Source organism: Branchiostoma floridae, chromosome 12 (genome assembly GCF_000003815.2).
Source record: "Branchiostoma floridae strain S238N-H82 chromosome 12, Bfl_VNyyK, whole genome shotgun sequence".
Lineage (NCBI taxonomy): Eukaryota > Metazoa > Chordata > Leptocardii > Amphioxiformes > Branchiostomatidae > Branchiostoma > Branchiostoma floridae.
This window is the reverse complement of record NC_049990.1, coordinates 12250254-12274622: the sequence shown is the minus strand read 5'-3', so window position 1 is coordinate 12274622 and position 24369 is coordinate 12250254. Positions and strand designations below refer to the sequence as shown.

The 24369-nt window shown below is 40.2% G+C and overlaps 2 protein-coding genes across 3 annotated transcripts in view; both read left to right on the top strand.

Moving 5' to 3' along the window:
• Window positions 1–7170: 7170 nt before the first annotated feature.
• Window positions 7171–24369, top strand: part of LOC118427755 — a 26816-nt gene continuing 9617 nt past the window's right edge. Inside the window, exons 1-2 of the mRNA XM_035837678.1 lie at window positions 7171–7175; window positions 14438–14445. The gene's annotated coding sequence lies outside the window, so the exon portion shown is untranslated. The remainder of the gene's footprint in view (window positions 7176–14437; window positions 14446–24369) is intronic.
• Window positions 9750–20652, top strand: LOC118427754. 2 transcript variants are annotated; one of them, XM_035837676.1, is made up of 20 exons: window positions 9750–10574; window positions 11771–11944; window positions 12305–12349; window positions 12798–12848; window positions 13003–13086; window positions 13267–13287; window positions 13460–13495; window positions 13925–13983; window positions 14487–14591; window positions 15484–15530; window positions 16279–16383; window positions 16735–16807; window positions 17019–17049; window positions 17232–17336; window positions 17902–17958; window positions 18406–18504; window positions 18763–18819; window positions 19178–19269; window positions 19407–19527; window positions 19713–20652. In XM_035837676.1, exons 1-20 carry the CDS (start codon window positions 10146–10148, stop codon window positions 19899–19901), a joined length of 1980 nt encoding a protein of 659 aa, XP_035693569.1. In that variant the 5' UTR covers window positions 9750–10145; the 3' UTR covers window positions 19902–20652. The 2 variants fall into 2 exon arrangements, with proteins under 2 accessions (XP_035693569.1, XP_035693570.1); XM_035837677.1 differs by lacking the exon at window positions 12305–12349.

The following is a 24369-nucleotide window of genomic DNA, read 5'->3' as shown; positions in this document are numbered from 1 at the left end:
ATTTTTAGGTCCATTTTTTCTGGACCGGTTCTACAAGAAAAGCAGTGTACCGGTAAACATCCTTAATGTACATAATGTAGCTTTACCGTGCTTCCGGCAACTGTTATTCAAGAGTGCCTAATGGCACACATCTGTTTTGCTTTCTGGAGCGATGAGAACAAGGTAACCTTGGACGGACACACGAACTGAAGAGGAGAGTTGGTCAGGAGTAACGATTCTTCAGGACGCTGGCCTCGAAGCATGGTCAAGGTCTCGGTTATCCCAACACGGAGAAACTTGACCGTGGCACATGTTTTGAATAGCAATGATGAAGTCCATATGCCTCTCTGTGTGTATGTATGTTTGTGAGGACAGTATAAAGCCAATTCTAACTTCGCCTAATGATATAATCACAGATGACATACGAGGTATGTGAACAACTGTCTGTATGCGTTTTGTAGACTAGAGACCTTGTCGAGTGAACGCCATGGTCAAAAGGCCAACGCTACCTGGTAGAAATTAGCAATACGTGTACAAATAAAACGGTGCTATATCAACCCCTTAGGCGTTCAATAACTTCTTATTTTTGAAGGACATACTCTAACAAGATCAACATAAACCCTGATAACGTTACATTTCAAGAAAGTTGGAAGTAAGAGAACTTTATTGATTTTGGATGGTCTTGATGTTACATGTATTTGTGTATTGATAGCTAAGCCGTGTGTAAGTGTCAGAGACTGGATTAATTTGTTATTTGTTATTGGGTGGGCCGACTACTCACTCTTTGCAGCCAGGAGCTGGAATTGCGAGGAGCTTATTACAATAGGCGGGGCTAAATCGCAAGGGTCTGGAGCGAGCTGCCATTCGGCGCCACTCAGGTGACCTCAATATGACAGTAGTTGCCCCAGGTGCGGCCAAGGTACTGTAGGTTTTGAACTGCTCACACCGCACCATCGCACATGTGGAGGGTTCTTTAACGCGCCCGGGGTATGGCTCTCCCAAGACACGGGACCTCCATTTAACGTCCTATCCGAGGGACGACTCATTTTCACTTGAGTAAAGTGAGGAAAGTCGTGTAAAGTGCCTTTCCCAGAGGCACAAGATCGGCAGCACGGCAGGCGGATTCGATCCCGCAACCTCTCGGTCACGAGGCGAACACAATACCACTGTGCCACGAGGTCCCGCCAAAAAAGATTAAAAAGATTTTAAAATTTTTCTTTATTCACGAGAAGCTCAAATCGCCCTGCAGGCCGCTTTTCACTGAGGTCATAAGGGAAGAGGTAGGTGCCAAACAAAACATTCAACAGAGATACAGTTTACATCATTCAAAGTCATGATAAGTCTATACATGTATTTCTAGATTAGGTAAGATGCCTAAAATCAATAGATGGGAGATAGCTGAAGGTATCTCAGACATGAGAATCAAGACTGTTACTATTCGTAGTCCTTTTCTTTACAAAGTGATGTTGATAGAATCTGACAAAAGGCAAAGACCACCTAATGGTCTAAACTTCAATACCACGCGCTACATGTGACAATGATCTGATGGCATACCGCCAACGCACACGCCTACCTTCCTCCCTCGCCATGCCCCCAACACACCCCAACCTCTCCGAACCTGAGATGATTGAGTTAACAGGTACAGTTGGACATGATGTTTGTCCTACAGGGCCTTCTAGGTTCTCCAAGGCTCTGCCTTAGACCTATAGGTACCAATTCCCAACCAAGAACCCGGCCGGGTAGCTTTTGGAAACGAAAAATACGATGTAAGAAAGGCAACAAAACAAACAGTGCAAAGTATTCATGATTTGTGTATATTCCTTGATAAACACTTTTATTTCTCGTGTCTACAAAAATACCGACCGGGGCCCAGTCTAAGCCTTAGACTCTTAGACGGGTTGTTTGCCACGATGACGTAACCAAGCTGATTTTTCTATCGGGTCTTCAAACATAATAAAGGACATAATGCTGATTGGATGAAACCGGAAGATCCATACCTATCAAGTTGCATGTGAACGTCTTTATCCACAGGTGGACCGTAGGCACAATATGGCAGCGTTTGCACGGTTTAACCATCCAACATGGCGGACAATGCTTACGTCATAGTCATGTGAATGCAGACCCCTTACACTGTACCCCAGGTGACAAAACTGTCTTCATGGTATTTGTTATTGTTGTGTACGTAGGCGTTTAAAGTATTTTTACTGGCACTGTTATAACACATTGATAGGCTTCTATGAATTTTCATTCCATCCCTCACATAGAAAACTAAAAATTCTGGAAAAAAAAGTGGAAATAATGACCAAAGTAAGTTTAGAGAGTGTCGTAATGTCTTTCTTTGTATGGGTGACTTGAGCATGAGCGGGACCATATGATCATACTTCAGTGAGTTGAGAAACTTGAGTATTATAGGTGAAGTGTGTTATTCATTTGTTTTGTCGGACTCTTGCCAAGAATGTACGGAATGGAGTGTCAACATAACCCAGACCTTGACATGTCGAGAGTGACAACTACGTGACAACAAAGTCGATGTGGATATATGTTCTGGGAGAAGGTAAGTGAAGGTAAAGCCATAGCCTTTTTAGGCCGTGTGGGCAGTGGGGTGTTATTCACTGTGTCTAGGGCATGGTATTGGAAGACGAAGCCCATGGTCCAAACCCTCTCGCTTTCATTTGCTCCCCAACCAAAGTCAAGTACCCATTTTTACACATGGGTATTAAGTGCCTTTCTCAAGGGCACAACGTCGATGGCATGTCAGGGAACTCGAACCGTGGCCTCTGTATCCTGGGCCCAAAACCCTGACCGTTATGCAAACATGGCGCTACACACTTCTTCTTGGAGAGCCGTACATTGAATCTGCTGTGGTCTACAAGGCTTTAAGTTTACTAAGATGTTCTTATCTGATTACTAATCATTTATACTATGCAAATGGTCGGCTGGTGGCCTTTTGGCGTTTGGGATTTCTACATCTTAAATTACAGAAGTTGTTTGAGTAGCATTCGAGTCGATTCCTAGCAAATAAGTCTTGTTCGACGTTCAATACATAGACTTATACCCACGTCATATGTTTCCATTTTGCAAGGTTTAGTATAGAACTGAGGCATATTCCTGGCACGGAGCACTGACGACTTTAGGCAGCTGTCCGAACTGTAACAACAAACCTAGGAGATTTAGAGGTAATAGTTATAACATGCGTAAATAGCTATAACAGGTGTTGCAGGTTCCAAAAGGACATGTAGTTTTGTTGAGCTATAGATAAGGTATCTTTGACAAATGCTCACCGACTGAACAACATCTAATGCCTTCAGATCAACTATCTTGAATCATGAAATCTTGTCAAACATAACTGACCAAACATTAGTTAACATGCTTGCTAATATAACATACCAAAGTATCGTGTACTGGGCCTGTTGTATATACTATATGCATTACACGTATATTCAAAGGATAGTCAAAGATTGGTAAATAACATTAGTAGCTGTCGGATATCTAGTTAAAACCTGGCAGTCATTCCTAGTAACTTTGCACCTGACCTAAGCCTAAACTTATAAGGCCAAGGTAGCGTTGGTGCTGTATCAAGAGTATAGTGTAGCCCCGGCTGGACTCCGAAGACAAATTTGCCCCGGTGGACTGCCGGATACCCGGGGGCACCCCTCAGTGAACCCCACGGGTAAGTTACGACGTCTATTTGTTACCGGGCCCCGGGTTCATTTTAAGTCCGACTTAAATTTAACCCGGGGTCCGGCCAGGCCCCAAAATGCCAAGGGAGCCGCAAGGTGTCCCAACGGGCCACGTAGGGGTAACGCCTGAAAGAGCAAAAAAGCAGTCCGTGAACTGTCCCTTTTTCCCATTGGACCTAAGCCCTTTCTCGAAACTCATACATCTAAGCGTAAGACTATCAAAAGACACGTTGATAGTTGATATACCTCGTGAAGTATCTGGGTTATCGTGTTTTTTTTCTTATGACATTTGTAAACATGCTGCCATTGCTGCCATTCACCCGGACAGCCCTGACCCTTAAAATCTCATTGATGACCTAAATAACAGCATGATACTCTGGATTATGTAACAAACGGATAAATTTCTGTATACATGTTATGATTGTTTCTCCATATGTAACCAATTGTAGCAAATACGTGAATGTTAGAAAATCCTTGACCTGTTAAACACCACACATGATACTACTCGAAATTCCCTTCGTGTAAAACCCAAAGACCCAGAAATAAATTCCTTATCTAAACCTTTTGAATCACACGTAATAGACCTCTCCCCTATTTCCCAACTCCTAATCCCTTGGGTTTAATTCTTTAATTTCACAGGCTGCACTTGTGCATGGAAACGGTTAAAACCATTTGTAACACACGATACAAAGTCAAAGTTCTCTTTGTCAAAAACCGTAAGTCCTATGGTTAATGTCTGTTGATATTAAACCCTTTGAATCTCACGTAGTAGGCATCACTCCTATTTCTAACCTTCTAATAGCTGTACTTGCGCTGAAAACCGTTAAAACCGTTAAATTTCCTTCAATTTCAAAAACACACGACCTCCCAACATTCCCCAGACACAGAAGACATTGATAGGTGAGTGGAAGGACGTTGATAGATGATGTGTCAGAAAGTGTTTACTTGGGGTAGGGGTGGGGGGTGGGGCTGATCGTCGTTGGTGGGTGTATGTCAACGTCTGATCGGATTAACGACTGCTACCTGTCAATCATGTTGTCCTTTTGCACGAAACACTAAAATAAAACATGGATAATGTAGAACTTTAGCCATTAGAATACATACGTACTAACTACCTTCTAATTCTACATGTATGCCACAGTATATTAATAACAACACTACTAATTAATAACGGTCTCAAAATGGGACCTTTCTGTATGTTACATTTTACCTTCTATAAGTAAATTTGCCAAAAGGCTAGGGTTATGTTTTGGGGTGTCTGTTCATGTATTTTGGACAGCATATCTTGTTATGTAGTAATTTTAAGGACGCGAGATTAAGTGGTAGTCAGAGAATTCGAAGTTTTCCCATGTTTGTGTGCCAAACGCTCTTAATGTTTAGGGAGTGGCCTTGAGAACTTAACCAAAAGGGCCAGGGTACAGTACAGGTGCTTTCAAACGCTCGTAATGTTTAGGGAGGCAAAGGAGTTGAGAAGTTAACCGAAGCCGACCAGGGTACAATACAGGTGCTTTTTAGTTCAGCAATGATTGTGGTGTTGGGGAGTCAAGGTCCCAACTGGCCTGCGTCAGTCCAGTCACTTGGAGACGTGCCCAACTTAGCACAGCTAAAAGAAGGTCGAGAATCGTCAAGGCTGTTCTTTTTTACAAGATAAAGAAAGATACAATAGTGCATTGTTATCAACAGAAAAAAAGTTACGATTACTGCTATCAGTGGGACCGCTAAGAGCTTTGATTGAAAGGTACCCCTACCCCGAGCTTTTCTTTCTGATTTATCATTTGCCCTTGGTATAAAGAGTTACCACTACTTCAGTCTTATCTGTAACCATACAAGGCTGGACACCAGACTACAGTACAGGTGCTTTTTAGCTCAGCAATGACTGTGGTGTTGGGCAGTCAAGGTCCCAACTGGCCTGCGTTAGTCCAGTCACTTGGAGACGTGCACAGCTGAGAAAGAAGGTCGTCAAGGCTGTTCTTTTTTACAAGACCATGTGTGTGTCAACGTTTCCAGGTGACGTGGGGCAAAACTTCCCATCCTCTTTATCTATCATTGCCAAGGATTAGTCGGATGCTGTTTCGTCTTACGTTAACTGTATGTCTTCATATTCATCGCTCAAGTACGGGAACCCCCAGAAGTATATCTAATTTCTTTCAGATCTTTCAGTGAACGCTAGATGGTCTTTTAGTTGTCTTTCCTTGATCTCATGATCAATGACCAGTGATGCATATGTCTGGTCATTCATCTGTAAAAGAGCTGTCCTAAAGAGATGGAGCCTTTACCTAATTTAGGGAAATCCAGAGAGGAAATCATTAATTATATAAGCCTCAACAAATTTGACAAATCTCTAAGTTCTTTCAGAGTCTTTCAGTGAACGCTAGGCGATTTTTCAATGGGCTTTCCTTGATCTCAATGACCAATCATGGTTGGTCTTTCATCGGTTAAAAAAACTGTACAGAAGAAATGCTCTACACTGCTACACCTGTCACTACTTGCCCTTACTCTTCTATCATGATGGAATGCGCTATATCTAAAATAAGATACCGTTTCTAAGAAAATACCTCGCCCCACGGCCTTGTCCCCAAACGGACAAGCTTTGAACAACCAGGCAGTTCAGTAATATATATGGTTTGTGTATTCAGGTTCGTAGTTACTTTGGAAAGCTGCCAGAGCTTGCTCGCCAACTGATACTATATTTACTTTGGTTCTTACATATACATCGTACGTAATGCATCGCTTCACCATGCATATTTCGTTATCAAGGTCACTAGCTATGGTTTGTTTTGATAGTTGATATCACCACATTGGCTACCACATTGTCATATTGAAAAAGACTGTATAAACAATAGAATGGGTTGAATATATCTAGCTTTGCCGTATCTACTTGTGGCTTTGGGTTTAAAATGTCATAGGGAAAGCAGTGTTCCTCCAATGAGTTGCATTGTATTTCGCGTTCATCGGCCAATATTGCAACGCATTTTTTAACCAAGCGTGTATGTGGTTAAGTATGTGGTTAACTCATACTCCTATCTTAAAGTGTAGTGGATTCTTTAATAGTCTCTAAGCAGACGTGTCAGCTGGATGAAAAAAGAGAAGATTTTGGCCAAATAGGGACAAAAAAGGTGCCATGGGATGTCAGTCAGTCGTTTGCAGTCTATCCAGCTATATGCCGGCCGACCAGTTCCCACCTAGGCCAATTAACTCCTACTAGGCTGTTATTCCTAACTTGGCAAAAGTCCTCCAAAGTCCCCTATTACTATACGGCCAGGCGGGAGTCTGGTAGAGACTAATTCTTTCATTTGCGTGACACTCTACAATACGGCTTTACGACTGAAGCAAACAATAACGTTAATGGCATCCTGTTAGGGCTTCGACAAACAAAACCTTTCAAAAATGTCAAAGTAAAAGTCAAACAGGTTGCTGGCCATTGTATTCTTGGCTGGTATTTTGCGCACAATAGGGAGCTTTCGGAAATTGATGACTACCTTGCACTGAGTCTTTGCCAAAACACTTTGTCAAAGGCTTTACCCTAACTAGGCTGGCGCCACACGTGGCAGTGATAACGAGCTAAGAAGATTTACGTATACACTTTTGGGATGCAATACTGCGTGGGGGATCTGTTCAAAACATCATCAACGCTTGTTTTTCAGGGATTTCGCAGATACGTATCCGCCGTAAACACCAAACAACATCCCCACAAAAGGATAATGGTCTGAACAGAAGCCAAGTCTTTAACACTGAAGCTAAGGCAAAACAATAGTACGCAAACCACAAAACTGTTCTGGAAACAGAGATAATTTGCAGGTATTTCACTCAAAAAATGCGGCACGTTGGCGATGTCGTTGCGGCCGAGCGATTTGACAGAGTCAGAGCGCTCATCGAATCTTGATAGATAAACGTATTTTTCCGTTCATGAAGGTTAAACAATTTGTATCAAGTTGTTCTGCCAGTCCATTCTAGAGACTCTGAGAGTGATGGATGTCACTGAGAGTCCGGAAGTAAATCTCCGTTTTTTAAAAATCCAGTTGTACAGATTGAATTGTATTTGAATGCTTTTTGTATGTCTTGTTGTCTTTTGTCATACTTGTACGTTTTGCAGTCTCATTATAAAGTCAAAGATAACACAAATCCAATTAAGGACGCAGCAACGCAGCAACCCAGTGAGATACTCATGGAAACTCTGAGTCTTTGAATGACTTGGTTTTCAAGACGATGCATCAAACACGAATTATTTCGAGTGAAATAAGAAATATAGCCTTGACCCGAGTTAACCTTGAGTCAACTAACCAAAACGCTGAATCATGGAAACGCCTCTAAAATGTCAATCATGATCAAGGACATGTCCCTAATTAGTGCAATTAACAACGTTACGCACAGCAAGACGTATCCGTGGTAAGGTCAAGGGCAACTGAGGACAAAAAGACGAAAATAAGATCTTAAAGGTTAAAACTAACCAAGGACAGTGCCATCATTAGATAGACGCTGGAAACCTATGATTCAAGGTCTGTAATTAAGATTTGGCATATGTTTTGATTACATTTGGCAAGGACTGCACAACAAGAACTGAAGCTTAATCTTTTAGGCTAACCAAGCAGTCTGGCCTCAAGCGATATAATTGTTGGCATCCATCTGTCTCGGAAGACAATGGTAGACAGACAGGGTGGGTTGGGCGACCCGTCTACCTGGCCTGCACGTGACTTTTTAAGGTGAAGGGGGGTTGTGCACTTCACCACCTTCTCCACCCTCTCGTCTACTGGCACACCAAGTCCTACAAGGGCAAGAACTGCGTGCAACGTGTAAGACGGCCCCAGCAGATGCAGGTTTGTTGTTTGGAGTTTCCGTCTCCTAGGAGGACTTTCGACCAAGGATTCAAGGGGTTCCTTCTACTCCGATATACATTATATATGTAATTGAATGTGACATAAAGAAATATACAACAGTGCATTGACAGACAATTGTTATCAACAGGAATGATATCACGATTCCTGCTATCAGTGGGACCAATAAGAGTCCTTGACAAGAACCTACCCCCCCCCCCCCCAGCTTTACTTTCTGATCTATCATTTACCCGATGTATAAAATGTTACCACCACTTCAGTCTTATCTATAGACAACCTTCCTTGTCTGGTACCACGCACAAGAGATGTATACTACATTCTTGGCATACGCTAAAAATACCACACACTGATATGTCACTTACCGCCAAGTTTCATGGCTGCAATTACTTTACTAAAAGGACAAGAGTTGAAAGTGTTTGGGGCACTTTTGGCCATCAGCAAAAAGCATGATGATCCTTTCGAGGGAAGTCTCCATTTAGTAACAGAATTTGGCAACAGTCACTTCATTATGTTGGTCACGGCATCATACAGACTTATGGATCGCTGATCGAGAGAAATACAAGTGCAATGTTTTAACACTCCGCCAGGTGTCAGTTTTTCATCAAGGCCATATAGAAAGTCAAAATCACGTATCGACCATTTGAGACCAGAAACGATTGAATGTGCGATCTAGGTAATTCAGTTAGTAAGCATGTTTTTTCTAAACAGTACGCAAATGAAAACACAGTATGATTTATATAGAAATCACATTCAGGCAGGTTACTTTACTGCAGTAATTTCTGTCTGAGAAACAGAAACGGAAAATGAACGACTTTATTATATATTACACCTAGCTGGTACCCTTGTTGGGGACAGTACAATATTTCTTCAGAGTTTGATATCAGATGCTTGGAAAACCTTTGCCAGGCACGCACCTTTCTATGTTCCTCAAGGGCAATATCATGAAACAGCTCGCTAAGTGGATTTTTGGTGATGTTCCAGCTATAACTAAAGACGAAATGGAGCAACGCCAGTAAAACAGAGGCTTATCAATTTGAAAAAATAATGCAAGAAGACGTTAAATGTGTTTATTTATTTTGTGTGTTAAATGTGTTAAATGTGTTTACTCCTATCCTGCTTGCTTAATGATTAACCTTTTCTTAGTTCAACAGAAAAAAATGCAAGACAAACGAAATCTATTTTAAAGTCTTCTTCTTATAGCTTACTGGGATCATGCAGATGTTGAAGTCAGCGGAGAAAGACGCCCATGCTATGTTTCACCATAACATGCGCCAATGGCGCACACCCTGCTACAATATTCTGGAGCGAACGTGATTGTTCTAGAACAGGTCTTCATTGTCCGTAATAGAGATTGACACTTCAGAGGATTTTCAAGATGAAGTTCTTTGAAATCGTTTTCGCTGTCCTAAATTATGTTTACACATAATGCCTAATAACTTCGTACTTTAAGCATAATGATACTTGTCTCTTATGCTAAAATACTAGTACCTCAATTGACCCTACGCCATAAAGCTATGACAAGTTGGATCGTGACGTCATTATCAAACGATACAACAAAGCGATGTTAGGTAGTCCAGTGCAAGGACGCTGGATGGCTAAGGTGGCGCCAATAAGAAAATTATTTTGGTAGGTTAACCCGCAATTTTCAGATTTTATGGCTTCTGTACCACAAAATATAAAAGTTGCGGAAAGCCGTTTTCCTAAGGGGCGGTTAGGTTTGGACGAAACGCCCCCTCAGACCCCGGGAAAACAACAACAACATTCCCGCCAACAGCGTTTCCTCGACCAGAAGAGCCGTAACGTTACTAGCAACCAATCACCAGAGAAGGGCCGTTTCAGCAACCAATCACCAGAAAAGGGCCGTTTCAGCAACCAATCACCAGAGAAGGGCCGTTTTAGCTACCAATCACCAGAGTCCTTCAGTAACCGTAGACTGAAACGGAAGGGTGACGGCAGAAAATTCGTCCAGAGACGGGTAGTTCTTGTAGACTCGAAACAAAAGGAATTTGCGCGGGGTTTGGAAGATGGTGTCTCCAGACCTTGGGTCTTACGCCGTCTCAGCGATAAACCTGATTCAAATGAGGTAACGTCAGCAGTTCTCTCTCTCTCTTTCTCTCTCTCTCTGTGATGTACATTATAATATTTTAGTTAACTAACGTTATAACAATAATCCCAAAGAACAGTATTACACGTAAAAGTATCAAAGCACTCGCAACTTAGTTGCTCATGCCACACAAATTTTACGTTCAGACAGATATAACATCTATTATCATAATACCGGTACGTTTACGACGACTTCTCTAGCCATACTGATTTGACAAATTGTCAACGCATCATTTTCTCCAGTTACATGTTACTGTTATAGGTTACCCTTGCCACTTCTTCTGTGTAACTTTTCTGCCACTCTTGTCCTGCTAAAAGCGTAATATTGTAATTGTAACACGCCGCGGAATTACACGGCGAACGGGCGCGTGGTTGGGAGGGGGTACAAAAATACCGGTAGGAAGAAACACGGCACAATTAACTGCCGCATGTACATTTATACATCCTCTGATGTTCCTTCCTTTTCTGTCAGTAAATGCATAAAACATAAACCTGCATGAGCATACAAAATGTCATGAGAAAACGGACGTATACTGTCAAGAATTTTCATTTAACTTCTGTCCGTCACAACCGTTATGACGTAACACTTTACTGCTAGCGTAGATATAAAATTGGCGGGAAATGGCTGCGTACGTTCAATTTTGCCCATTCAGTCGTAGATCCGGGCTATTATGCAACGGTTCGTCACACTTTTACATGAATTGTAGGTCACCAACAGAAATTCAAGATTGTTGTTGAATCATGTTCGTCTTGTGCCGTGAGCATGTGTAATTATGATCTATATAAATTTGGCAATGAATGTGACAGTGTATTCGTCCCACGACGAGCTGCCTACCCCGAAATTTAAAAAAAAGTATACTGAAAACTTTTGTCCTTGTTGTCTTCGAATGCATTGTTATCGATGCTTTGTAAATGGTGTATTGGACACCTAGATGTCTGAAGTGTGCACAGCTCAGAAATAACTATTGTTGCATGTGTAGATCTCTTTAAGTTCCAGTATTTTTAATCTACCGGTGTAAGTCTTACTACCGGTATTATGCCAATGCATGTTAACGTTAACCGTTAACTGTTGTAGATTATTGTACTGACAAATTAGGATTGTAAAAGGTTACTATACTGTAATGAAAATGTGGAAAGATGAATGAGAAGTAGCCAATGGTTATCCCCTTTCCGCAGGTTTTGGTTGGAAATGCGGTGTGCAGTGCATGTGGCCACCGGTCGGCCTCTCCCATTGTGCAGAGGGGGAGGGTCAGCCCTGATGTGGGCTGGCTCACTGTCAGCAGGGTGGAGGGGAAGAAGTCTGCACGGCTGATGGCCAGGGTTGGGGACATCACATCTAGGATGTCCATGGTGGGTGAATATTGCTTTTCTCTCCGTTTCTCCACTGCAGTTTCTGTGTACTCTGCCAGATGGCGCTTACCTCTGACGAAGTGAAATCTGTTCCCTGGTTTCTTTGTTATACTGATAACTATGCATATAACACGAAATTTGCTGATTTGAATAAACATCAATTAATTGTGTTCATAAAGAAGGGAATCGGTTTCCAAAGACCACTGTACCCCTTTGAGCTAAGTACATGCTATTGAAAACCAATAACGTTAAACAGAATATAAGCACACACAAAATAACAACAATAGTTGAAAGCGAAGTTTAGCAGCTTCTTGCTCAAAACATCAGCGCATATACATGTCACGTTGTCTTACTTCCTAGGCGCTGAACACCTTTGAGAATGCATTTGACTTTGTGGATGACGAGGTGAGATCGTAGTTCTCATTTGCTAAAAATAAACGATTTTTTTTACAAACAATGATGTGAGAACAACAAATATTCCATGTCACAAGATTCAAGGATTTTTCATATCTCGCATTTCGTAACTATCTTTATCTACCTGTATCTGTTTAGCCGTTATAACCGCCCTTGAACGTAACACACGCCCTTGAACGTATTAAATTTATCAATCGAACCTTTACACCTCTAGAGTCTAGCTGTATAATCTAACGAGGAAGTTCTACAGCACTTGCTGACAACGGTACTACGATAGTTCAAAGGGTAAAAAGAATTGAACACATCAGTCAGTGCAAAGACAAACTGAAGCTTGAGTCGAACTGACTTGACTTGCACTAGTAAGTTACAGTACGTACCACCTTTTGTATTGTTTGGCCATAGTCTCCTGATCAGTTGAATCAGTCTTGATCTCTTTCAGGATTCTTTGGATGATTTTCGTGCCAGGGTTGACAGCATTGACGACGGAGAGGTGAGAATTTATTTTTACACAATCACAGCGAAACGAACAAACAAAAAATGTTTAAATGCGTTTAAAAAAATACATATTCATTGGATGCTCTAGTCTAGGAACATTGCACAAGATATAACCCGTGATTCAGTCTGACTTGCTATGTGTTCCCTAGGTTCGTGTTGAGATGAAGACATTTATCGAACGTTATCGAGAGATGATGGACCACGTGGAGGAAGTGAATCAAGAGCGAGAAGAGGTAAGTATACAGTCTGTGTTTTGCCTTTACAAGTGTAAATAAAATATCAATGCCTTCATACACATGGACTACTTTTGCCATTCTTACTATTTTGAGATGATATTCATATTGTGCACTATGATATTATCGAACATAGTAACTAAGACAGTAATGATATTCAACTTTTCTCTTTGATTTCAGATCTTAATGTCACTTTCGGATGTAAGTATTGAGGACCAGGAATGCCTATTTTATTTTCATTTGTTTCATTGTTGTTAATATGCCCATTTGGTGTGTTTTTTTATTCACTTACGTCCCTGTGAAAGTAACGAATACATGTAACGTCGACGTCGTCTGTTATCTATCGTTACAAATGTCACAACTCTATTTCCAGTGGTTTGGCATTGATCATCTGTATGACCTGGGCAGAGTAAGTACTGTTATTTCAATTTCATTGTTGGCCTCAATTAAATCTGGTTCATGAAAACATAGATACGTATGCATGAACATTAGTTGATACTTCATAGCTAGACGTTTCTGTTGATATGATTGATTCTCTCAAACTTTATTGTTGATACGTGTATGATTAAACCAGACGTCTCCATTGATAAGATTGAACGATCTTTTAAAAATGTTCTGTTTACATACTAATATAATTTGTACTTATTTTCCTGGATGGTTCTTATAAATTTGCTTTGATTAATAAAAACAATGGTGGAGTGTCCTACAAACAAAACATAACAGCATTGGTTGTTGGCATAACAGTGACTCATTATAAAAGATAATCTAAAGATTGTAAAGTGTCTTTCTATTAACATTTACTCCCATTTATTCTTTACTCTCTCCTTTCTTCCTTAAGGAATGGGATAGACTGGAAGCCAGTCTTCAAGAAGCAGAGGAATCGGGGAGTTCCTTCAAGTAAGTCATGAGTTAATTTCAAAGTTACAAAAGAACCTCTGAATTAGTCATTGATAGATTACATCATCACTACATGTATTGTCAAGAATAAAGATTCTCAGTTGTTTGCAAAATGTTGATGTATTTGCTTTTGGACAGACGAAGACAATGTGGCACTGCACTCAAGTTAATAACTAATATTATCAGTGACACATACACAGTATAGTCAGAAGGTAAAGGTAGTCTTTTCTTTTACCGTCCCTACCGAAGTCAGGAACCCATATTTACACCTGGGTGAAGTGAGGAAGGTCGTGCAAAGTGTCTTTCCCAAGGGCACAACGTCGGGGCACGGCGGGTATCCAACTCGGGACCTCTAGATTCCCAACCGAACGCTCTACCAGTTACGCCACACACGACGCAGATGCGCCACACACGACGCAGATGTTACTAAGTAATATAGAAGCTTGTATACTACAAGGAGGATGTTCTCAAAAACTTAAGACATGTGTGTAATTTTGTTCTAGGGAAGGTCTGGTGACAGCCAAGATTGCCTCTGAGAAACTGAGAAACATGAACGAACAAATGATGAAGCTAAAACAGCAGGGGCGGAAAATCGACCATTTGACGATGTGAGTTATGCCCAGTAGTTGTCATCAATTTAATCAATGCATAACTTCAAGGATCAAAGATCAAAGGTACGTTTTGTAGAATTTTGGATTCAAAACCGCAAATATCCTGTATATAAAATACATAATTGACATTTGCAGATTGACATTTGTAACAGAACATTGTTACAGATTGACATTTGTAACAGAACATATTCGCATGTTTTTTTCCACATCTCCAGTATGATAAACAACGCAAAAGCAAGCATTTCCACATTTTGGGTTGCCAACTGAAAGCGCATAAGCCGCAAACAAAATGGCTGACAACTCAAGTGGTGGTGAGAAATACGTATATTTCTCCCAACCACAATTCGATACATTCTCTCAACTACAAAAATCCACATTCATATATACGCTCTAAATATTGCTGTTCAGTGTAATAAGATAGATATAATTTATGATGTAGAAAAATGACCAAAACAGTGACTTTACTTCAATGTTTTGATTGGTCAGATTCTACAATATGTACCAACTATTGTTAGCTACCAGCTAGTTATAGTCAGGTTGCCTTGTCTAGTTGCCTTTGGTGCATGTCGCCCTAAACCAATGCCATGGAAAGGACACAAGTAAGTTCTAAATGTTCGCCATAATATTTTGTTAGCGCCATAATGTCTGTCCTTGGTGCTGAATGACTGTTGATTGTAATATCAAGCCAGCTGCAGCTACAGCAGCCTGCCCACTGTCTTCATTGGTACAACCATGAAAGTATTCAAAATGAAGACTTCCCATACAATAACTATGTTGTTTTCAACTCCATGTTGGATGATAATAAACCAGAAGGGGAAATGTAATTATTTTTGGACTTCATAGTGTGGTTGTCTATGCTCTTACATGTACTTTGATTTTTCATCAACAGGGAAAAGGAAAACTTACAGAAGCAGGTTATCAATGCATTCAAACAGGGTCAGTATGTTATAGTATGTTTTAGAATGTTATATCTGCCTTTTACTAAATATAAAGAAAAGCATTTGTCGAGTGAAGGATTGTTTCTTTCAGTATTTCGTTAAGGCATAATAAACCAACGAATCCAAAGCATTAGGCTTAATGGCATTTTTTTCAGATTGCAAATGTTAGTTACGGTGGCCCAGAAGTCCAAAATTCAAATTAAAAAAAAAAATCAGATCAAAAAAGCCCTTCCAATATTAGCAAACACACAAAATATGACTATGAAAATAACTTGTACTTCTGGGTCACCGTGATTAGTACCGTTAGGCCACACCAATTTAATGTATTGGTTCTCGGATTTTCTGACCCATTTTTTTCTGATTTTGAAAAAAAATTTAGTCCCAAGAAAAATAATATAACTTAAAAGTTTTGCTATTGCAGACCTTTAAAAAACCCCATTCCAGGGGCACATACTGTTGATAAACCAATCAGAGCGCTTATTTGCTGTCACATGATCAGAACAGCGGTATAAAATCAAAGGAAGAGATTCATTGGATAAATCATGCCATGAAAAGCTGAAAACTTGACTTACCTTGATTTTTGTGTGTTATGTAAGTTCACCACAGATTTTTTTGCAATTTTTTCTTCTTTTTTTCCCAACCGACCGCCCCAATATTCTTCTGAAAAATCCGAGAAGCAAGAAATTAAATTGGTGTGGCCTTAGGATTGTCAATATGAAATGATTTAATGCAGCTTGTAACTTCAGTCAAGCAGAAACCAGACCAGAGACAGAGTGAGGGAGCTGTCCTGAAAAATGCTGCTGCTGAGGTCCAAGGACTACTCACAAGGATCAGGACAGAGGGAGAGGATGGTTCGTATATGGATATGGAGGTGTTCAAATTAGTTGTAATATTGAGGAATCTTATATATATGTGTTTTAATTGCCAATCCATATAATATTGGCTTCACAGATATATCACAGTGGATGCCCGTATCATGTTACTTTAAAGACCAAACCATCTAACACTGCTGTATTAGATGATAACAGAGGAACTGTAAAGGTAGAAGTTTTAACAGTTTTTTTTTAAAACATCTAGTAAGTTTATTCTTGGTTGAATGAGTTGGGTTTTGTAGTCTTGGCAGTTTCTTCCTCAATAATGGACTGTACTAAGTTTTAGTTTGTATACCTGTTTATTTGTGCATGTTTTGTGAATTGTTGCAGCTATTGCTGTGATGGAAGCTGAGTTACAGAAGCTACTGACAAAGCTGGAGGAACAAACTGTCAACATGAATATGTGAGAATACACTCTACCTTATCATACTTCCAATTCATAAGACAACATCATTGCACATTTGCCAGCTACATGTACCAACACATTTATGGCCAAGGGCCAAAAGACAATTGAATTATCTATTAAGAAACTATGCTTTCTTCTTGATAAAACATAAAGCACTCCACTTTTCTTAACCAAAAGAGCAAAAAATCATGATTTACTTGATACACAGGATTGCTGCTGAACTGGAAGAAAAGAAATTGGTGAGTCCTGTCTTTCACTTTAATGTGTATATTTCAAAATTTTCTACTGTTACATTGGTTTCTTCTTTTTTTCCATAAAATAAAAACATATGTAGTACAAGGGAATTCATCTTCTTGAATTGACCAAGAATCTTCTTCAACTTAAAATATTAATTAATGGCTAAAATTCCTGCTCGCTGCAGATGTACCAGAAAGTGATGGAGGAGAACACCAAGCTGACCAATGAGAAGCTTCTGATGCAGGAGAGGATGGAGAAAACTCTGGATGAAGTGGTCAGGCTCAGAAAGGTGTGCAACATGGTCTTACTACATCCTTTATCTTAGTGTAGAGTATTCCACTGAACAATATTCATGTATTAAGGAAAAGATGAGCATAAAACAATGTTGACTGATACTAACATTACATGTATATAGATGTTGACAGTTGTAAAATGGAGAGCAAGATGAACGAACAACACAAAGGATTGAGTACAACTCTGATTGATATGCATTTTGTTATTGCAACATATATTACAAGACATGGTGGTGACAGACTCAAGTCATAACTAATATTGATGCCGCCACCGGAAACGAAAGAGTACGTGGGTAAATAAATACAAAAAAAGAAAACAAGACAACAAATAAGCAAAGCACCTAAGCACAATTTACAAATGAAAATTCAAAGGGATAAACTGAGGACATGATTATTAGCTAAGTCCCTTAAGACTGGTAGGATACTGTTTAGTAGATTAATATTTATGGTGTAAACTTTCCAGTGTTACATTTCAGTTCAGCTCTACAGACTAAGGCCAGCAATATGAGAATAAGAACTGGAGGAAATTAGATTTCGACTATTGACATTTTTACTCTGTAGGCCTTGAAGGCTCAGGGGCAGGTTGAAGAATCAGCAGGGATGAAAGTCAAGGTCAAGGTAGGGTTTTCTTCTCACTTTTCATTAGGTTTGGATCTGAACATGAAAGGTCTATCCTCCCTATGTTTACTAAGCTAAATCTACAGTACAATGGAAATCGATATCCATGGTACTGAAAACACAGTGGTTAGTGCATGGCTGTCTTCAGCTTTAATTTTTGTAACATTCATTGTCTGGCAGCCCAATTTTGTTAATTTTCATTTGTGAAATATGTACTTTCTGCTAATGAAAACACATTGTCATTGATTCCTGTCATTAAGCTCAGATTGTTGGACGGGAGGAGTGAGTTTTTTTCCAACAAATTTATTTCCAAGAACAGAGAGACAGGTCTTGGAGACAGCCCTTGGTTAGTATATACAAATCAAAAACTGTTTCAATGCGTGACGTATTGTCTGCTGTAGCTCATATCAACAAAATTAATTCTAAGGGCAAGTTTTGTTTTTCTAGGAGGGCAAGTGGCAAGATGAAGATGGAAAGTGGTACGACCCAACAACTCTTCTGGTTCAGCTCAGGGGTCTGAGGGTGAAGACCACTGAGACTGAAAAGGTAAGGGGTGATCATCTACAATACTTAAAGAAGATTAGGACAGTGTTCCAGTCATTCTGTTCATCAAATCTTACACCAACTCTACTGTATTACATAACAACAGGCAGGGATTTTATATGGCATTATCGTGTTATATGCAATAAGAAAAGCTGTGATTTTTCAATGCGTAAGTCATATGCATTCCCAGTAGAAGGGTGTGTTTTGTGTTTGAGATTAAAATTGATACTTCAAGGCTCATGGTATTTGTTCTTCCAACAGGATATTAGGAGATTGAAGGTTCAACTGGGTGAGATAAAGACAGCTCTAGAGGTCAAGGTAATCAGTCTTCTTATTTCATCAGCAAGTTGGCATAACTTGGTAGAAGAAGTTGGTCTACAGGAATTTTACAGGTAGAATTTGTCATAGAAAATTACATTTGATGCAGCCTTTAAAACAGTTTCATGTCACAAGACCATAGTAGTAAAAAGTTACTTGCCAGTCTCTTTTTGATATGTGGGAATTGCTACCATTTCATGTAAGAAAAGAAATAGTCACTAGGGGAATGATGGCAAAGCTTATAGTATTCTAGATATGCTTGATGTTTTGGTCTATCTGCCGACAGGATTCTTAACATTTGGAGACCTAATAGTAGCCTTCTAATATTTATTTTTGTTGCTTCCATATCATGTCACAGGAAACAGAAAACGATGCTTTGATGATTCAGTTGAAGTCCAGACCCAGAGTGGTGAAGTCCAAAGTGAGGGTTGAACACACAACAACAGTCAGGTGTGTTTCTCAACAAATATCAAGCCATTAACTGGTTAACTTTGTTTCCAGTACCCAAAATCTGTCAAGAAAGCAATGTATCCTTAGAATACTAGTATCCTTAAAGTTTTCTTCAAGTCTTTTATTTGTTGCAACAGGTCACAAACGACTGAGTTGGTACAAAGTCCACAGGTTGCAGCAGAGAGCTCAACATGTAGTCAGTGTGGATGGTCCAGACAAGATACTGCATCAGTCTCCTCATCAGGAAAGATAGGGCAGGTACTAGTAAGGTTTCAAATTATTTGGAAAGCTTACTTGTGATTGTTTTTAGGTGTTGACTGTCAAAAATCTTTGTACAGATTAAACTATCAGGCTTTTAGATTACATAGCTATGATCTCAGAAGCCAATATTCCAGTAATATGCTCTAGAATGTGATTCATGCTTGACATCTTCATGTTAACAGGAAAAGGGCATTGGGCAGGTGCCTGTGCAGTCAACACCAGTACACATGCAGTCATCAATTCAAGAAAACGAACAAAACTCAAAAGTCATCACTGCACTTACTCAAGAGAACAAGGAGCTCAGACAGAGTCTGGAGATGACAACGGACAGCTTGGACAATGCCCTGGAGGTACATCATTACAACATGTAAATGCATTTAAGTTCACTAAGCTTATTCTACAGTACTATTGGAATCAAAGTGCATGGTACTGAAAATACAGTGGTTAGTGCAAAGCTGTCTCCAGTGTTAATTGTTCGTCTGGGAGTCCATGTTGCTCGTTTTCATGGTTGATTTTGAAAATACATCTACATGAAAATATGGAAAAGGAGTGTTTGCAGTGGTTTTGAGTTTGTAGTAGTGCTATCTTGCAAACTTAGATGCATTCACAGTGCTGTACTGCAGTCACATATTGTAATAGAAAATCTGGCGTCTCTACAAACCACCTATCAGAAACCACTTACTGGTTATGCGCAAGGCTGCTACAAATGGGCATAACAGTCAACTTTTGAATTTGACAGTTCTGGCATGGTCAACTATCAATGATATAACCGTGTCTACCCTCTGAATATGAGTACAGTTACTGTACTACTTTCCTACCATCACGTTATACAGTAGGTCGTATAGAGAAATGAATTAATGCTCAAAATGTTGTTTCTTGTATGTAATCCTATGTCTTCACTATGGCAAGTACCCCAAACATTTGATTGACTAATAACAATGCTTTAATCCAGGAGATAGAGAGACTGAAAGCTGAGCTGGAAGAGCTGAAGAGCCATCAGACTCAGGACCAGTACATGTACATGGGTCCTGATGTCAGCATGGTGATGGACATGTCTGATGAGGAGGAGATAGAAATCATGCATCAGGACTACACTAGAGAGGACACGCAAAGCCTACACACCATCCAGGAAACAGAGGTGACATTTTAAAAGAGAAAAAACAACACAGCATGCCTATCTATCATACACAAGCACAGATCCTTCTAACCTGTAGGAGAGCATCCTTCCTTATTGTGGTTAATCCTAATTAGCAAAATTTAACATCAACAAACTGCAATTTGAAAGAAAGTTGAAGTTTGAAAGGAACACCACAGCTTAGGAGGCTGAACATTGCGGCCTTTCTTTCTTTGACCCATGAAATTAAAAAAAAATCATTTAACCCTAGTTCACCTTTATCTGTGGGGTAACCTATATCCGTTGTTTATAAAAGTAGGGTATAGAGGGATATCAAGTAAATGGACGGTGTTTTCAAATTGGCAGTATTTTAAAAATATTGCAGGTTGAAACCACCGTCTCTTGACTTGATATCCTTAAAAACCCCACTTTTAGAAAGCAACAAATTTCAAGGCAAAGGTTACCCCATGGATAAAGCTGAACTGCCGTCAAATCAGTTGTTTTGGTCTGTCTTTTATCTTGGATACTCTAGTTAAGTATTGCTAGAGGGCATTGAATGTTGGCACTCCTTCTATAATATCACCTTGCTAAATCTATGACATCTTAAGTGGTTAGGCAATGGAGGGAAGGTTAATTTGCTTAATTTTGCATTATACTGATTCCACGGATAAACCCATCAAACTAGTTTTTGCTTCCACACAGTTGGGAGCTGCAGCACCTGAACAGAGTACCCTGCATGAAGGCAGAGGTTCCAGCCTACACGACGGCAGAGGTTCTACTCTACCTACCAAGTCCCCCTACCACCCAGAGTCTCTACTACCTGGGGGAGATGCCAGTCCATGTCCTCCTAGCACTGCAGACAGAGAGGACAGCAGCAGAGGTCAGTCTTCTTTGGACCGCAAGAAATTCTTGAACTATAAAATCACCATACATTTAGTTTGAGTTTGACTGGAAAAAAATACACTTGTGGTCTGTTTGTGCAGTACTTCGTATTAACTGTAGAGACATTTTTGAAGACTGGCTTGAATCTCAGCAACAGACCTCATTCCAAGAAAGTTTTTGTAATTGTCATGTTATCAACATACTATACAACTTTCATAATGCCATATTCAAAACAATCATCAATTTTTAGAACGCCAAAACTCAAAGGATAAAAAAAGTGCACATCTTATTCACAGTGTCATGTATATCTTTGCACATCATGTTGAAGAACCAGGCTATTGTAAAGAAATAAAGATATCAGTTATCAAATTCTGAGGAAAGTTTCTGCGGTTCTCACTGGCCACAGAGAAGGAAGTGTTAGTGCACCTGATTTCACCTGACAGCCACCTGGCAGCCCCCACCTGCAGCAGTACCCTGATGAAGCGCCTGTCACACATACCTGAGGAACACCTGTCCTCACATGAGGACCAGCTGGGGCCGAGTCATGAGAGTCTCGTAGTGGAAGAGTTCCTTGTCAAACATAAAGTGAGTAACAAGTCTTAAAAAGATAATGGTTCATTGATTGCCTCTGCGATTTCTCGGATTACCTATTTCAAGACAACACTCGAGTGGTTAGGTAATAAAAATACAAATTGAAGATAAAAAAAGTGTTGGTCTTTTAAAATTTTTTTACAGGGAGTGCAGTGTGACCTACAGCCACCAGTTTTACAGACAATGAGAACATCACATCAGACCAGATCAGCCTCTCCACCCAGAATCTTCAGGAGCCAAGGTAGGTGTAGCTTGGTATCCAGCCATATTATGGCTCCCGAGTCGTTTCTGTCCTCTCTGCATATTTTCAGAGAGGACAGAGGGAACTATAAGACTGCTGGATACCAGGCTAAGGTACTTGTGCATTTTCCGCATCCTCTGAATATGTTTCCAACAAAGTAGATGAATGTTTGAAGAAAAGTAGATGATGAATTGATTTGATGCAGTCACTTAATGTTATTAGATTGCTGAAGCCAGTGTAGGTGAATGATTGTTGTACAGCCAGAGCATGCATGACAGTAGCCTGGAATCCAGCCGCGTTGTGCTCTGCTTTCTGCCAACACGTCTGGTGTTCTTTACCATTTGAACGATTGGCATTTACATATTTGCAGAGATTTTATGCAAGATTTCTGATTTGCTGGTTTCAGCGCTTGTTTGAACAGGCGTTCCATATCATCAACGACCCATCTTCTTCAAGACTATTGGAACGATCTGATAAATCAAACTCTTGCACTACTAGGTTGGCAAGAGCGCTATTCAAACATTATTTCCGTTGAGAATAGCCTCTAAAGTCTTTGTTTGCTCGTTTTGATGAAGAAATTCCAAGAAATTTGCTGAGTAGTTCAGGCATTATGAACGTCTGATGCTGCGGGCATTTTTATGATAATGGAACTCCTGTTCGAACGAGTGCTTGAACCATCCATAATTCAGCCAATCAGAAATCTCTGCAAATATGCAAATGCCGATCGTTCAAATGGTAACGAACACCAGACGTGTTGGCAGGAAGCGTACTTCTTGGGAGCGACTAAAGCACAACACAGCTGGATTCCAGGCTAGCATGACAGGCCACACCAGCTTACAATTGGTAACAATTCCTCATTTAAGATTTAACCACTCTGAGTCAAGTACGCTGGTAGGAGCATATATTACTGTGTGAGTGGTAACACTGTCATAAGACACACTGTCATATAGACCTGACCAAAGCTTACAAAATTGTTGTCACAGGTGGCATTCAGGAGTATGAACAGCTAGTGCTGCAGCACACATTAAGAGATTCTGAAGAAAACAAAGAGTTAAGAGAAGAAAACAAAGAGCTGGCTTCCTCTGATACCATATCAAGGTGAGTTTCACATTTTTAAAAGTGGACAGCAGGTTTCATGAACTATTTTTGGGTTCGAGTGATGGGAAAGGAGACTTTGTCCTCTTAGGAACAAGACTTTGCTGGGGGTCTTGGCCCAGTTTTTCGATGTAACATTACATTTAGCACATGCAGCCAAGAAGGTGCAAATAAAGATCATCTGATTTACTATAGGAAGGGTCATAATACAAACAGTAGTCTTACTGAGTAAGTCATAATAATTAGGGGTAAATAAGATACCTACTTTTTTTGTGAGTACTATATTGTTTGGTTTGCATTTAGGGGTGCAAGAAAGTTCCTGAAGTCAGAGATAGCCTCCGCCATGCTGAATGGGGAGGAGCCAGCTGTGGTGGAGTGGGAAACTACAGCCTCGCTGAAGCGACTTCAGAGGAAGGTAATATGTGTAGGGAAGCACTGGGATACTTTAAAAATAAAATGTTAAATTGGTCGTAAATATTCAATGTAACAGTTTTCTCTAATTCAGAACTTGTTGCTATGTTTTGCTGACAAAAGGGGCTATCTCTAAGCAGATGCTATGGTAGTTTAACATAATTTCAAAAGCTGGCAGAGGAGCTAAGCCGGCCTAGGAGTGTGTATGCTACCGGTGCCCGTCTGACTCCTTTTGGCCAGCTATACTCCTTGGCCAGCTTTGATACTATCTTATGGCACCGTAGGATCTACTTGAAGATGGGGGCAGCATGCAATGAAAGTTGTGTATGATGCCTTTCCAAAGGACACAACATGCTAAGCCTAGACCTAGCGACTCGGCCATTTAACGTCACAATGACGTTGTCCTATTTCAATTTTCCCCTCATAAGCTGGATGACATCACTGACCACATCTTGGTCATGACAAAGGAGGCCATGAAATGGAACGAACCCTAACCGCCCTTGCA